This window comes from Carcharhinus amblyrhynchos, chromosome 21 (assembly GCF_965287045.1).
Source record: "Carcharhinus amblyrhynchos chromosome 21, sCarAmb.v2.hapA, whole genome shotgun sequence".
In the NCBI taxonomy this organism is placed as follows: Eukaryota; Metazoa; Chordata; class Chondrichthyes; order Carcharhiniformes; family Carcharhinidae; genus Carcharhinus; species Carcharhinus amblyrhynchos.
In genome coordinates, this window is record NC_137344.1 from 49,727,879 (window position 1) to 49,744,449 (window position 16,571).

Consider the following 16,571-nt stretch of genomic DNA (forward strand, 5'->3'; position numbering starts at 1 on the left):
GTCACTTTAGGGCAGGTTGCCCTGGCATCCCCACATCCCATTTCTGGAATATTGGTCCTGGGGGCTTTGGAGCTGGAGAACGGGCATGCCAACTGGCATTCTCCCATCGACACCGTGCCTACCTGCCAGCCCCCATTCCCCCCCCCACCGTCATCGGACCTTTTCAACTCGAGCTTGACGCTCCTGCTAGTTGCCATCCTGCTCCTTGTTCCTTACCCTGACTGGCCTTACCCTTCACCTGCTTTCCTCAATCCTTTAAAGAAGAGTAAAACTGGTCAGTTGGAAACTCCGGCTGCGGATGAAAGGTGAGCAGTTCAGCAAAAGTCTCTTTGCTGTAACGGGCAGGATCGAGTAGCCAGAGGATCGACCCTGGTATTCTGTGATAGTTTGAAATAAGCAATGGTTGAATCAGTGGCCCTGATCCTCATCGGCGCTGAGTCAAACACAGTGAACAAAGAACAGTACAGCACAGGAAACAGGCCATTCAGCCCTCCATGCCTGTGCCGCTCATTTCGCCCAACTAGACCATTCTTCTGTATCCCTCCATTCCCAGTCTGCTCATGTGACTATCCTGATAAGTCTTAAACCATCCCAGCGTGTCCGCTTCCACCACCCTGCTTGGCAGCGCATTCCAGGCCCCCACCACCCTCTGTGTAAAATACGTCCCCTCTGATATCTGAGTTAAACCTCGCCCCCCCCCCTCACCTTGAACCCGTGACCCCTCGTGATCGTCACCTCCGTCCTGGGAAAAAGCTTCCCACTGTTCACCCTATCCATACCCCTCATAATTTTATACACCTCTATTAGGTCTCCCCTCATTCTCCGTCTTTCCAGGGAGGACAGCCCCAGTTTACCCAATCTCTCCTCATAGCTAAGACCCTCCACACCTGGCAACATCCTGGTAAACCTCCTCCGCATTCTAAAAAAGTCAGACAATGTAAAGCTGAGTGTGAAGTCACTGCCATTATTTTACACAAACACACAAGGTCTACACTGAACACCAGTGTGTGCTCCTCACTATCTGAGAAATCCTGTATTAGTAACCCTTTTTAAACTCAGGGGTTTTGTTCCTTAGTCCCTGTTCCACTCGGCACAATTTTAATTAAAAGCTGCCTCTGATGTCATTTACGTTATCCTTGTTATTCCAATCTCTCCCTCTGAAACAGAACAAACAAACACGAGCTGTTTCTGGGCAATGGACAACCTGCAGCAATCAATAGATTAATACACTGTCCACAAAGTCCAGGGTCAACGTCCAATCTATCAAATGGAGCCAGACACAGTCTCAGTGTCGCTGGTTAGTGAGAGTCCCTTCCTCTGGTCGATTCAATAACTGAATTTGCATTGATGTTGTCAGGGTACAGCAGTGTCATCGGTGTGTGGAATGCAGACATTTTGTGCTGCTTTTACTTTATTTCGGGTGGTACGGACCCCTCAAGCTGGATCACACTGAACAAGTTTCCACCCTGGCTCTGACTCTGTTCCATCAGCACCATCTACTGTCCATTCTCTGGAGCTGCATGTCATCCCATTCATTTATTACAGGGTAAACTATACGAATGAGCCAAGCTGAAGTCCTGGAAATGTCATCATTTGCTTTAACGCAGACAGCAATGTGCAGATAAGACTCGACTCTGTGTCCCAGCTTCCGAGATGCCAGAGAATGAGAGACATTTGTAAAATCTTCCCTGTCATTGCAAAGCACGTTAGGGACATTTTGTTTCCCTCCACCTCTCGCCCAGATCAATCCAACAGGCTGAGGGACGTGGCTCAGGTTCAGAGGCTGAGAACTTACATTGATATAGCGCCTTTCGTAACCACAAGATGTTCTAAAGCACTTTAGAGCCAAAGAAGTATTCTTGAATTGTAATCAATGTTGCAATACAGGAAATAAGCAGCAGTTAATTTATGCACAGCAAGATCCCACAAACAGCAATATGATAATGACTGGATTATAAGAACATAAGAACATAAGAAATAGGAGCAGGAGTAGGCCATCTAGCCCTTCGAGCCTGCCCCGCCATTCAATAAGATCATGGCTGATCTGTCGTGGCTCAGTTCCACTTTCCCACCCTCTCCCCATAACCCTTAATCCCCTCTCTTATCAAAAACCCATCAACCCGCGTCTTAAAAATATTTAGCGAGGCAGCCTCCACCACTTCAACGGGCAGAGAATTCCAGAGATTCACCACCCTTTGAGTGAAGAAGTTCCTCCTCAACTCCGTTCTAAACCGCCTCCCCTTTATCTTGAGGCTGTGCCCCCTAGTCCTACTGTCTTTTTTGAGCGGGAAGAGTCTCTCCACCTCTATCCTATCCATCCCATTCATCATCTTATACGTCTCAATGAGATCTCCCCTCATTCTTCTAAACTCTAACGAGTACAAGCCTAGTTTATTCAGCCTCTCCTCATAGCTCAATCCCCTCAACTCCGGTATCAGCCTAGTAAACCTCCTCTGCACTCCCTCCAGGGCCAAAATATCCTTGCGCAGGTGCGGCGCCCAAAACTGCACACAGTACTCCAGCTGCGGCCTCACCAATGCCCTATACAGCTGCAGCAAGACCTCCCTACTTTTATATTCAATCCCCCTCGCTTTGAAGGCCAGCATCCCATTCGCCTTCCTGACCACCTGCTGCACCTGCAAGCTGGGTTTTTGCGACTCATGCACAAGGACCCCGAGGTCCCTCTGCACCGTCGCCTGCTGCAGTTTTTCGCCACGTAAGTAATAGTCCTTCCTACCATTCTTCCTACCAAAGTGGACCACCTCACACTTGCCAACATTAAATTCCATTTGCCATTTCCTGGCCCATTCGCCCAGCCTATCTAGATCCTTCTGCAGACTCTCCACACCCTCCGCACAATTTGCCTTTCCCCCAATCTTTCCCCCAATCTTATCTTTCCTATTGATGGTGTTTAAGGGATAAAAATTGCTCATAGCACTGGGGATAGATCCTGTGCTTCTTTGAAACAGTGTCACAGGTTCACTTATGTCCACTTGAGGGCAGATAAGGCCTCGGTTTAACATCTCAGCTAAAAGACCAACACCCTCTGATAGTGCAGCACTCCCTCGGCACTGCACTGGAGTGGGATTGAACCCACAACCTCTTCACTCAGAGGAGGGTGTGCTACCACTGAGGTACAGCTGATAGGACAGCCAACATCTGCATATAGATTTCATACAACAGTGAGGGACCCAACCAACAAACCAAACCATCAGAGTCCCATCGAGACATACCGTTAACAACAATCGTCAGCAAACAGTCAAACAGAGGCTGGAGACGCTGGTGGCCACTTGTAATGATCTTGTGAAACACCTGTCACGAAAGAAAGATCAGTTAAAATTCCAGGCAGACATCTCATTCAAACCCTTCCCCATTACACACTCCCCTCTTTATACACTCCCCCACAAAGGCAAAATCTTCACCATGGAAGTCTTGAACTTCCACATTCTCAACCTCCCCCAGTCCCACACTGCACCCCTGCCGATCCTCCCCCAGTCCCACATCGCACCCCTGCCGATCCTCCCCCAGTCCCACATCGCACCCCTGCCGATCCTCCCCCAGTCCCACATCGCACCCCTGCCGATCCTCCCCCAGTCCCACATCGCACCCCTGCCGATCCTCCCCCAGTCCCACATCGCACCCCTGCCGATCCTCCCCCAGTCCCACATCTCACCCCTGCCGATCCTCCCCCAGTCCCACATCGCACCCCTGCCGATCCTCCCCCAGTCCCACATCGCACCCCTGCCGATCCTCCCCCAGTCCCACATCGCACCCCTGCCGATCCTCCCCCAGTCCCACATCGCACCCCTGCCGGTCCTCCCCCAGTCCCACCGCACCCCTGCCGATCCTCCCCCAGTCCCACACTGCACCCCTGCCGATCCTCCCCCAGTCCCGCATCGCACCCCTGCCGATCCTCCCCCAGTCCCACATCGCACCCCTGCCGATCCTCCCCCAGTCCCACATCGCACCCCTGACGATCCTCCCCCAGTCCCACACTGCACCCCTGCCGATCCTCCCCCAGTCCCACATCGCACCCCTGCTGATCCTCCCCCAGTCCCACCGCACCCCTGCCGATCCTCCCCCAGTCCCACATCGCACCCCTGCTGATCCTCCCCCAGTCCCACATCGCACCCCTGCTGATCCTCCCCCAGTCCCACCGCACCCCTGCCGATCCTCCCCCAGTCCCACATCGCACCCCTGCCGATCCTCCCCCAGTCCCACATCGCACCCCTGCCGATCCTCCCCCAGTCCCACATCTCACCCCTGCCAATCCTCCCCCAGTCCCACATCGCACCCCTGCCAATCCTCCCCCAGTCCCACATCTCACCCCTGCCAATCCTCCCCCAGTCCCACATCGCACCCCTGCCGATCCTCCCCCAGTCCCACATCGCACCCCTGCCAATCCTCCCCCAGTCCCACATCTCACCCCTGCCGATCCTCCCCCAGTCCCACATCGCACCCCTGCCGATCCTCCCCCAGTCCCACATCTCACCCCTGCCAATCCTCCCCCAGTCCCACATCGCACCCCTGCCAATCCTCCCCCAGTCCCACCGCACCCCTGCCAATCCTCCCCCAGTCCCACATCGCACCCCTGCCAATCCTCCCCCAGTCCCACATCGCACCCCTGCCGATCCTCCCCCAGTCCCACACCGCACCCCTGCCGATCCTCCCCCAGTCCCACATCTCACCCCTGCCGATCCTCCCCCAGTCCCACATCGCACCCCTGCCGATCCTCCCCCAGTCCCACATCGCACCCCTGCCGATCCTCCCCCAGTCCCACATCGCACCCCTGCCGATCCTCCCCCAGTCCCACATCGCACCCCTGACGATCCTCCCCCAGTCCCACACTGCACCCCTGCTGATCCTCCCCCAGTCCCACCGCACCCCTGCCAATCCTCCCCCAGTCCCACATCTCACCCCTGCCGATCCTCCCCCAGTCCCACATCTCACCCCTGCCAATCCTCCCCCAGTCCCACATCTCACCCCTGCCAATCCTCCCCCAGTCCCACATCGCACCCCTGCCAATCCTCCCCCAGTCCCACATCGCACCCCTGCCGATCCTCCCCCAGTCCCACCGCACCCCTGCCGATCCTCCCCCAGTCCCACATCGCACCCCTGCCGATCCTCCCCCAGTCCCACACTGCACCCCTGCCGATCCTCCCCCAGTCCCACATCGCACCCCTGCCGATCCTCCCCCAGTCCCACATCGCACCCCTGCCGATCCTCCCCCAGTCCCACATCGCACCCCTGCCGATCCTCCCCCAGTCCCACATCTCACCCCTGCCGATCCTCCCCCAGTCCCACATCGCACCCCTGCCGATCCTCCCCCAGTCCCACATCGCACCCCTGCCGATCCTCCCCCAGTCCCACACCGCACCCCTGCCGATCCTCCCCCAGTCCCACATCTCACCCCTGCCGATCCTCCCCCAGTCCCACACTGCACCCCTGCCGATCCTCCCCCAGTCCCACATCGCACCCCTGCCGATCCTCCTCTGTTTCATTGCTGGTCATAAGCAGCTCACTGTTGCTCTCCCACACACATTAACCCCACCGTTCTAAGCTGGCCCATGTCTGTGGACAGCTGTCCTCATCAGCCTCACTGCTGTTTGACATTCAATCTTTTCTCTCCTTTCCGAATTAACTTTCTGCCACATTAACAGTAATGAGGGGGGACTAGGGGGATACAGCTACTGTCAGGTGCTGGGGAGGGCATTAATCTTGGTGCCACGTGCTAGTGAGTACAATCGAGCAGCTGGATGGTGAGATAAGAGAGAAAAGAGAGACAGCTTCAGTGCAGCAGAGAGAGTTTTAGATTCCTGCAACATTGGGATCGGTTCTGGGGAGGTGGGACCTGTACAAGAGGAAGGATTATACCTTTTCAGGACCAATATTGTGGTGGGGACGTTTATTGATGCTGTTTGAAGGACAGGAGAGGCGGGGTGGAGGGATTTATGAGGTGTTGTTCAAACTAGCTTGGGAATCAGAACATAGATTCAGCAGGGGAAGCAGTAAATGGAAAGCAGATAATTATTACCTGTGTGCGGAAGGCAGAGGAAACGAAGGTAGAAAATAAAGGAGGAGAGAGTTTGGCAGAGCTAAAACACAGAGCCCAGTGAGTACAGCATGTGCTGAGGGCACAGTTAGAGAGTATGATCTTACAGAAGGGCAGGAATTGCAAGTTAAAATTCCTGATACAGGATATTCAAACTGAAGGGCAATTAGGGATGGGCAATAAATGGTGGGTTAGCCAGCGATACCCACACCCCAGAAAGTGTATTTTTAAAAAAGGAGATAAAGAGAGGATGACAACATTGATTAAAGAAACAAACACAGCTGTAAACAGGAATACTAAGCCAACAAGTGGCTTTAACTTCCCAGATTGGTAACTGATATAGGATCAGCGTACGTGGTAAACAGGGTGCAGATTCTTAAACTGCATTTGGAGAATGAATGGGTTGGATCTCTTTACTCTTGAGGAGAAAGGGCTGAGGAGTGACCCTGATAATCTTTAAGATAATGAAAGGTTTTGATAGAATGGATACAGAGAAAATGGTCAGAATTCTACATTACTCGGGTACGAACCCGAGTCAGAAATCGCGCAGAAAGATGAAAATCAGCAGTGTGCTTGACAGTGAGGAAGGAAGCTGTTGACTTCAGGAAGATAGGGTGGGTTCTCGGAGGCTATTTCCCAGGGTTGAAATGGTCGCTACGAGAGGACACAGGTTTAAGGTGCTGGGGAGCAGGTACAGAGGAGATGTCAGGGGTAAGTTTTTCACTCAGAGGGTGGTGAGTGAGTGGAATCGGCTGCCGTCGGTGGTGGTAGAGGCGAACTCGCTGGGGTCTTTTAAAAGACTTCTGGATGAGTACATGGGGTTTAATGGGAATGAGAGTTATAGATAGGCCTGGTAGGTATGGATATGATCGGCGCAACTTGTGGGCCGAAGTGCCTGTTTGTGCTGTAGTGTTCCATGTTCTATATCAATGGACTGGACAGGTGGGCGTAAAGTGGCAAATGGAATTCAATCTGGGGAGTGGAGTATGAGGCCATACATTTGTGCAGCAAACAAGGCAAGGGAATACACAATGAATAATAGGATAGTAAGAAGTGTAGATAAAAGGGTGACACGGTGGCACAGTGGTTAGCACTGCTGCCTCACAGCACCAGGGACTCAGGTTCAATTCCAGCCTTGGATCACTGTCAGTGTGAAGTTTGCATATTCTCCCCACGTCTGCGTGGGTTTCCTCCGGGTGCTCCGGTTTCCTCCCACAGTCTGAAGATGTGCGGGTTAGGTGGACTGGCCATGATAAATTGCTCCTTAGTGTCCCAAGATGTGTAGGTTAGGGGATTAGTGGGGTAAATACATGGAGATACGGGGATAGGGCCTGGGTGGGATGCTCAGTCAGGGAGTTGGTGTGGACTTGATGGGCCGAATGCCTCCTTCTGCACTGTAGGGATTTATGAACAGAGGATCCTTGGAAAGCATATTCACAGATCCCTGAAGGTAATTGGACAGATGGATAAGATGGTTACGGAGGCCCATTTTTTTCATTAGCAGAGGCATAGAAAAAGGAGTCTGGGGAATTCTACCAGAACTGTATAAAATACTAGTTAGTCTGCAGCTGGAACACTGTACAGTTCTGATCACTGTGCGACAGGAGGAACGTGATCGCATTGGAGGGCACAGGGGAGATTTATCAGGATGTTGCCAGGACAAGAGAACTTTAGTTATAAGGGGAGATTGAATAGGCAGAGTTAGCTAAGGGAAGAATTTCTAAAAATTACGGGGTTTGGTGGAGTCTAGTTGGAGTGAATAGAAAAGACCGATTTCCCACAGCGGAGGAATCCATAACCTGGGGGCACAGATTTAAAGTAATTGGCAGAGGGATTAAAGGGGAGCTGAGGAATAATCTTCTCACCCACAGGGTGGTGGGTGCCTGGAAGTCACTTCCCGAAAGGGTGGTAGAGGCAAAAACTCTCACCGCAGTTTAAAAAAATATTGATGTGCTGTAACAAACAGGCCATAGGGACCAAAATAGAACATAGAACAGTACAGCACAGTACAGGCCCTGCAGCCCTCAATGTTGTGCCGAGCTATGTCCAAACCCAAGATCAAGCTATCCCACTCCCTAAATTGTGAAATTAGGCTGGATGGCTCTTCTTAGGTTAGCACGCAGACAGCAGGCTGAGTGGCCTCCCCCTGCGCCATAAACCTCTCTGGTTTTGTGTCCTGGCCAATATTGATATTTCAGCTAACATCGCTGAAACAGGTTCTGGGGCTGATGATATTACTGTGCGTGGGACTCTGCAGAAACCGTTTATTTGTTAATTCAAAAGTGCTTCATTGACTATAAACCACAGCCCAAGGTTGTGAAACCTGCTGTAGACACGTTCCTTACTTTTCACTTCCAGATTTTTAAAAACTGAATTCAGATTCTCAAACTTGCACAGTGAGTTTTTAAACTCATTCTCTGGATGACTAGTCCAGTAACATAACCACAGCACCCCACCCCTGGCACATACGATGATGAGGAGGTCGGCGTGCGTTCCAGTGAAGACTGGGATGTCCATAGGCACACGGACAGAGTACGGTTTATTCAGGCGGACACCAAAGTTGCGCTCTCCGCTGAGAAGCAAGAGGATGAAGACTCCAATGTGCATCAAACCCACTCGAGCTACAAGGCAAAAGGAGAAACAATCATCATGCTGTGTTGTTTGGCAAGTTTCCCTGCCTCTCTGTGAATTCTCCGCATACGTCCCCCCACCAAAGCCTCTACTCATTCCGAGCGATAGATCTCCCCTCCCAGTGACATAGACAGCAGGTCATCAGACCACCGCAGGCAACATGGTCAAATAACATCCCCATCAATGGCCCAACACCAAGCCAGTAATTGGTGGCATATTCAAGCTCTGAATGACCACACGCTTTCCAGCAGAATGGCTGGACAATGATCAGGAGCAGGAATCCTGGTCAACAGCCTCCTTCTGGAGCTCCAGGGTGAATGGTAACATGCCTCAGGACAGAGATCAAATCCAGGGGCTTCCTTTGTGTACAGTTCACCCACTCAATGGGTTGTTAAGATATTTAATTTTTACAAACTCTTCCCTCACAAACACAGCAGGTTAACAAAATATAGAGCCAATATATTCCTTTCAAAGAGCTGTAATAACATTCTCACACACACATCCTACATAAGCACACTACACATGTACACTACACACACATCGTACACACATGCACACTACACACATGCACACACACCCCTTACACATGCACACTACACACACACACCCTACACATGCACACTCCTTACACACACACATGCACACTCCTTACACACACACACCCCTTACACATGCACACTACACACACACACCCTACACATGCACACTCCTTACACACACACATGCACGCTCCTTACACACACACACCCCTTACACATGCACACTACACACACACACCCTACACATGCACACTCCTTACACACACACATGCACGCTCCTTACACACACACACCCCTTACACATGCACACTACACACACACACCCTACACATGCACACTCCTTACACACACACATGCACGCTCCTTACACACACACACCCCTTACACATGCACACTACACACACATACCCTACACATGCACACACTTTACACACACACCCTACAGACACACACACACACACATACCCACGCACACTACACACACACACACCCTTCACTTGTGCACGTACGCACATAAACAAGATAACCTGACACGCTGACCTGTTATAGAAACATAGAAACTAGAAGCAGGAGGCGGCCATTTGGCCCTTCAAGCCTGTTCCACCATTCATTTTGATCATCGAATTCAATATCATGATTCACCCCCTTCCCTCCATATCACTGGATCGCTTTAGCCCCTAAAGCTACATCTAATTTCTTCTTGAAATCAGACAACATTGCGGCCTCAACTACATTCTATGGTAGTGAATTCCTCACATTCACCACTCACTGGGTGAAGAAATTTCTCCTCACCTCAGTTCTAAAAGGTTTATCCATTATCCTCAAACTATGGCCCCCTGGTTCTGGACTCCCCCACCATCGGGAACGTTCTTTCTGAATCGACCCTGTCAAATCCTGTTTGAATTTTTAAGTTTCGATGAGATCTCCTCCCATTCTCCTGAACTCCAGTGAACATAATCCTAATCCACTTCGTCTCTCCTCAGGTAACAGACCTGCCATCCCAGGAATCAGCCTGGTAAACCTTTGCTGTACTCCCTCTGAGGCAAGGACATCCTTCCTCAAATAAGGACACCAAAACTGCACACAATACTCCAGCTGTGGCCTCACCAATGCTTTATATAATTGCAGTAAAACATCCCGAACATTATACTCAAATCCTCTCCCTATGATGGTTAACATACCATTTGCCTTCTTTATTGCCTGCTGTACCTGCGCGCTTACTTTCAGTGACTGATGCACGAGGACTCCAGGTCTCACTGAATATTTACCTCCCTCAATTTACACAGTAGGACTAGGGGGCACAGCCTCAAGATAAAGGGGGGGCGGTTCAGAACGGAGTTGAGGAGGAACTTCTTCACTCAAAGGGTGGTGAATCTCTGGAATTCTCTGCCCGTTGAAGTGGTGGAGGCTGCCTCGCTAAATATTTTTAAGAAGCGGGTTGATGGGTTTTTGATAAGAGAGGGGATTAAGGGTTATGGGGAGAGGGCGGGAAAGTGGAACTGAGCCACGACAGATCAGCCATGATCTTATTGAATGGCGGGGCAGGCTCGAAGGGCCAGATGGCCTACTCCTGCTCCTATTTCTTATGTTCTTATGTTCTTATGTTCTTATGTCTTCCTATTATTGTTCCAAAGTGAATAATCTCATATTTATCCACATTATACTGCGTTGGCTATGCAGATACCCACACACACAGCCTGTCCAAATCACACTGAAGCATCTCTGTATCCTCCTCACAGCTCACTCCCTTTGTATCATCTGCAAATTTGGAAATAACACATTCAGTTCCCTCTTCCAAATCATTAATATATAATGTGAGTAACTGGGATCCTATAACAGATCCCCACAGAACCCCACTAGTCACTGGTTGACAAAGAGAAGATCCATTTATGCCAACTCTTTGCTTCCTATCTGTGAACCAGCTTTCAATCCATCTCAAGACACTATCTGTAATCCCACATGCTTTTTTAGTAGTCTGTTATGTGAGACCTCGTCAAAAACCTTCTGAAAATCTAAATAAACCACATCCACTGGTTCTCCTCAGTCAACTCTACTAGTTACTGTCTTTTGACCCTCAAGTTAACAGACCTGCTTCTAACATTCTCTCTCTTTGAGATTTAAAGCATTTAAATCTGTTTTTGTCATCTTCATTCTCACAGAGAGCAAGTGACTGACAGGTGAGAAATTTCACATCTATGGGCAAGTGAATGTTGAAAAAGGTATTGGAGAGGTAGAGGGATTGGTCACAGGACAGGCAGCTACTTGGTCCCTGGTGCATCTGACACCCCTGAACCCGCAGACCCATCACCCCCCTGCTCTGTCTAATACATTGCTCCTTTTTAAATTGAGTTTTGGGATCATAGCACTGCGGATAAGGTCAGCATTTATTGCCCAGCCCGAAATACCCAAGACAAGCAAGCTTTCTTCTTGAACTGCTGCTGTCCATGTAGTGTAGGTACACCCACAGTGCTGTTAGAGCAGAAGTTCTAGGAGTTTGACCCAGCAACAGTGAAATAATGGCAATATTTTCCCAAATCAAGAGGAGAACATGTAGGTGGTAGTGTTCCCCATGTGTCTGCTGTCTTTATCCTTCTAAACTGTAGAGATCACAGGTATGCATGGTACTGCTTAAGGAGCCATTTGGGCCAGTGTTTGTGGGAGTTTGCGCGTTCTCCCTGTGGTTGCGTGGGTTTCCTCCGGTGTTGTCCAACGAGGGGCATACACACGATGGGTCATACTTGGGCTGCTCTCAATTGTTCGAGATTGGCCTAGTGCTTCATGTCATTAGTGTATGCTCAAACTGGACCAGATGCTGGGCAACACGACAGCTCAGTGACGATCACTGTTTGCTGTGCAGATACATGGATTTGGGCCGGTGTCTGTGAGAGTTTGCACATTCTCCCCGTGCTTGCGTGGGTTTTCTCCGGGTGCTCCGGTTTCCTCCCACACCCCGAAGGTGTGCTATTAGGCTGATTGGAAGTAATAAATTGTCCCTAAATTAGTTTCCCTCAATGTGGATGGCCATAAAACAATAGATAAGGGTCACGGGTGGAGGGGGGGTGGACTGGTAGTGTTAAAATGGTGGCGCGGGCTCGTTGGGCCGAAGGGCCTGTTTCCTGGGCTGTTTTTGTTCTTTGTGCTCCGGTTTCCTCCCACACCCCAAAGATGTGCTCTTAGGCTGACTGGTGTAACAAATTGTCCCTAAATTATTCTTCCCTGAATCTGGTTTCCAATGGGGGCACCATAAGCATAGACATGGGTCAAGGGAGTTGTAGGAAAAATACATTGTTAGGATGGCGGCGCGGGCTCGTTGGGCCAAAGGGCCTGTTTCCCGTGCTGTGTTGTTCTTTTGTTCTTTGAGCCTTGGTGAGTTCCAGCAGTGCATCTGGTAGATGGTACACACGGCTGCCTTTGTTGATCAGTGGTGGAGGGAGAGAATGTTCGTGGATATGGTGCCAATCAATCAGGCTGTTTTGTCCTGGATGGTGTTGAGTTTCCTGAGTGTTGTTGGAGCTGCACACGTACAGGCAAGTGGAGAATATTCCATCACACTCCTGACTTGCGACTTGTAGATTGCGGACAGGCTTTGGGGAGTCAGGAAATGAGTTGCTCTCTCCAGGATTCACAGCCATTACCTGCTCTTATAGCCAAAGTACATCTAATGCTAGTCCAGTAGGTTTCTGGTCAATGGTGACCCTCATGCCTGCAGGGGGTGGGGATCAATGATGGTAAAGCCATTGAATAGCAAAAACATGTCTAAATTCACTTTTTGGTGATGGTCGTTGCTTGGCACTTTGCTGCAATGAATGTTATGTGCCAAGCCCAAGCATGAACGCTGTCCATGTCTTGTTGCACGTAGGCTTAGACCTCATATCTGAGGAGCTATGAATGGGATTGAATGCAATCATCAGCAAACATCCCCACTTCTGATCTTACGATGGAGGCAGTGAATGAAGCAGCAGAAAATGGTACAACACCAGCTTACAAAATACTTTCTCTTTGAATCTCAATAACTTTAATATTGTTCAAGCTCCTTGATGTCACTCCCAGCCCGCCTCTGGGATGCAGCTTTATTGTCCGTGTTTGGACCCAGATAAATAGTGAGGCCTGGCCCGAATGGAACTCAAACTGAACTCTGGTTAGTGGGACATTGCTGTGTAAAAACCATTTGGTAGCACTGTCAACAGCCTCTTCGATTACATTGCTGAGTCCCGAGAGTAGATTGATGTGGTGGTAACTGGCTGATTTGGATCCGTCATGCTCTTTGTGGGCAGGATATACCTGGCAATTTTCCATTTTGTCAGTAAATAACAGTGTGGTAGCTGTACTAGAACAGTTTGACTTAAATCACAGCTTGTTCCAGACAGCATCTTCTGTATTACAACTTAATAAGTAGTCTCACAACACCAGGTTAAAGTCCAAAAGATTTATTTGGTAGCACGAGCTTTTGGAGCATTGCCCCTTCATCAGGTGAGTGAAGCGTTCAGTTCACAAATATACAGACACAAACTCAATTAGAAGATAATGGTTGGAATGCGAACCTTAACAGGTAACCAAGTCTTTACAGGTGCAGGCAATGTGAGTGGAGACAGGGTTAAGCACAGATTAAAGAGGTACGAATTGTCTCCAGCCAGGACAGTTAGTGAGATTTTGCAAACTCAGGCAAGTCATGGGGGTTACAGATAGTGTCACATTGACCCAAGATCGCGACTGAGGCCGTCCTCATGTGTGTGGAACTTGGCTATCAGTCTCTGCTCAGCGACTCTGCGCTGTCGGGTATCGTAAAAGCTGCCTTGGAGAATGCTTATCCACAGATTAACGGCTGAATGCCTGTGACCGCTGAAGTATTCCCCTGACAGGAAGGGAATGCTCCTGCCTGGTGATTGTCATGGCATCTGCATGATCTCATGAATGTACCATGCCTCGGGACATCCTTCCCTGCAGCGTATCAGGTAGACAATGTTGGCCGAGTCACAACAGTACCTGGTGGACGATGTTCTCACATGAGATGATGGCATCCATGTCGATGGTCCGGCATGTCTTGCAGAGGTTGCTGTGGCAGGGTTGTGAGACGTCGTGGTCACTGTTCTCCTGAAAGCTGGGTAGTTTGCTGCAGACAATGGTCTGTTTGAGGTTGTGCAGTTGTTCGAAGGCGAGTAGTGGAGATGGAGGATGGCCTTGGCGAGATTTTCATTTTCATCGATGACATGTTGAAGACTCTGGAGAAGACGTCGTAGCTTCTCCGATCCGGGGAAGTACTGGGTGATGAAGGGTACTCTGTCCACTGTGTCCCATGTTTGTCTTCTGAGGAGATCATTGCGGTTTTTCGCTGTGGAATGCCGGAACTGTCGATCAATGAGTCGAGCGCCATATCCTGTTCTTACGAGGGTGTCTTTTAGCATCTGGAGGTGTCTGTTGCGATCCTCCTCATTTGGAGCAGATCCTGTGTATACTGAGGGCATGTCCATACGGCATGGCTTCTTTAATGTGTTTAGCTTGGAAGCTGGAGAAGTGGAACACTGCGAGGTTATCTGTGGGCTTGCGGTACAGTGAGGTGCTGACGTGACCATCCTTGATGGAGATGCGTGTATCCAAGAATGGAACCGATTCTGGAGAATAGTCCATGGTGAATCTGATGGTGGGATGGAACTTGTTGATGTCATCATATAGTTGTTTCAGTGATTGTTCACCATGAGTCCAAAGGAAGAAAATGTCATCAATGTATCTAGTGTATAGCATCGGTTGAAGGTCCTGTGCGGTGAAGAAGTCTTGTTTTGAACCCGTACACGAAGATGTTGGCATATTGAGGTGTGAATTTGGACCCCATGGCTGTTCCATGTGTCTGGATGAAGAACTGGTTGTTGAAGGTGAAGATATTGTGGTCCAGGATGAAGCAAGTGAGTTGTAGAATTGTGTCTGGAGATTGGCAGTTGTCGACATTGAGTGCTGAACCAGTTGCAGCAATGTCATCGTTGGGGGGATGCTGGTATAGAGTGCCGAGACATCCGTTGTGATGAGGAGTTTTCCTGGTTCAACTGCTCCACGTGCACTGAGTTTCTGTAGGAAGTCCGTAGTGTCGCGACAGAAGCTGGGGGTTCTTTGTACAATGGGTTTCAGGATGCCCTCGACGTAGCCAGAGAGGTTCTCACACAGGGTCCCATTGCCTGATAATGATGGGACGGCTGGGTGTGTTGGCCCTGTGTATCTTCGGGAGGCGGTAAAGATCTCCAAAACGAGGAGAATGCTCTGAAGATCCAGATCAAACGTCTTGATCACTCTGTTGAGTTGACAGTGTGGATCTGTGGGTAACCGTCTGTGGTGTTCCTCATTGATGTAGAGATCCACACACCTGGCGAAGGAACATTGTTTCTGAAAGCTTGTGGGATTACTATCAAATAAACTGGTTGGACTCTAACCTGGTGTTGTGAGACTTCTTACTGTGTTCCTCATTGTCCAGTTGTCGGTACACTTCTTTGCAGTAATCCGTTCTGTTCAGTATGATGGCAGGCCCTCCTTTGTTGGTTTAATGATAACGTTGCAGTTGGCATTGTGTAGTGCTTAGGTGACGTTCAGGTCTGTCTTGCGAGTGCGGCTGATGAATCTGGCGTTGATGCATCTCCTGATGGCTTGGACATACATGTCCAGTCGAGGGCAGCGGCCTTCCGGAGGAGGCCAATTTGACTCTTTCCTCTTCGGTTGCTGCACTGCGGATCTCTCTGTCGGCTGTTCCGGTTCATTGGCTGTCTCATTGGATTCGCTGTTGGCCTCTTGGGATTTGTGGAAGAACTCCCGGAGCCTCATTCGCCTGATGAATTCCTCTGTGTCTGCTGTGAGACTGATGGGGTCCATTTTGGTGGTGAGGCAGAAACTGAGCCCTCGACAGAGAACTTCGATTTCGTCTGGTTGAAGTGTGTAGTCCGACAAGTTGACAATGGACTTCCCTGCGGTGGTTCTGTTTTCTACTGTGGTACCGGGCAAGGCTCGGCTGCTGCTGGTGATGACGCTGAGTTTGTCAAGTTTCCTGTTTGTGGTGTGCGTGTAGACGGCGCAGTTCCATTGTCTCGTCTGCTTGGCAACGTTTCACAGCTGGTCTGCGTCCTGAGCACAAGTTGAGAATATGGACTATCTTGGATAGCTTGTACAGCTTGGATATTCTCAGCTCCCTGAGCCTTTGCTAATATCTTGTTATGCTCACCCATTTCGTGATACCATGCGGAGTGAATCTTGTCCCTCGCAATCGAATCAGCACTCACGTCCCTGAGATACTATTTCCAGGTTCAAGCCCCACTCCAGGACTTGAGTAGAAACATCCTGGCTGATACTCACAGCTAACTTCTTCCAAATAAGAT

The 16,571-nt window shown here is 50.0% G+C and overlaps 1 protein-coding gene across 2 annotated transcripts in view; it reads right to left on the reverse strand.

Annotated features, from left to right (window-relative positions):
- The window catches only part of hid1a (HID1 domain containing a), a 118,329-nt gene that overhangs the window by 23,667 nt on the left and 78,091 nt on the right, over nucleotides 1–16,571 (reverse strand). For both annotated transcript variants that reach the window (XM_080209234.1, XM_080209233.1), the window contains exons 11-12: nucleotides 8,522–8,673; nucleotides 3,234–3,312 (exon numbers count right to left, since the gene is read on the reverse strand). In XM_080209234.1, the coding sequence (XP_080065360.1) occupies nucleotides 3,234–3,312; nucleotides 8,522–8,673 (231 nt within the window). The remainder of the gene's footprint in view (nucleotides 1–3,233; nucleotides 3,313–8,521; nucleotides 8,674–16,571) is intronic.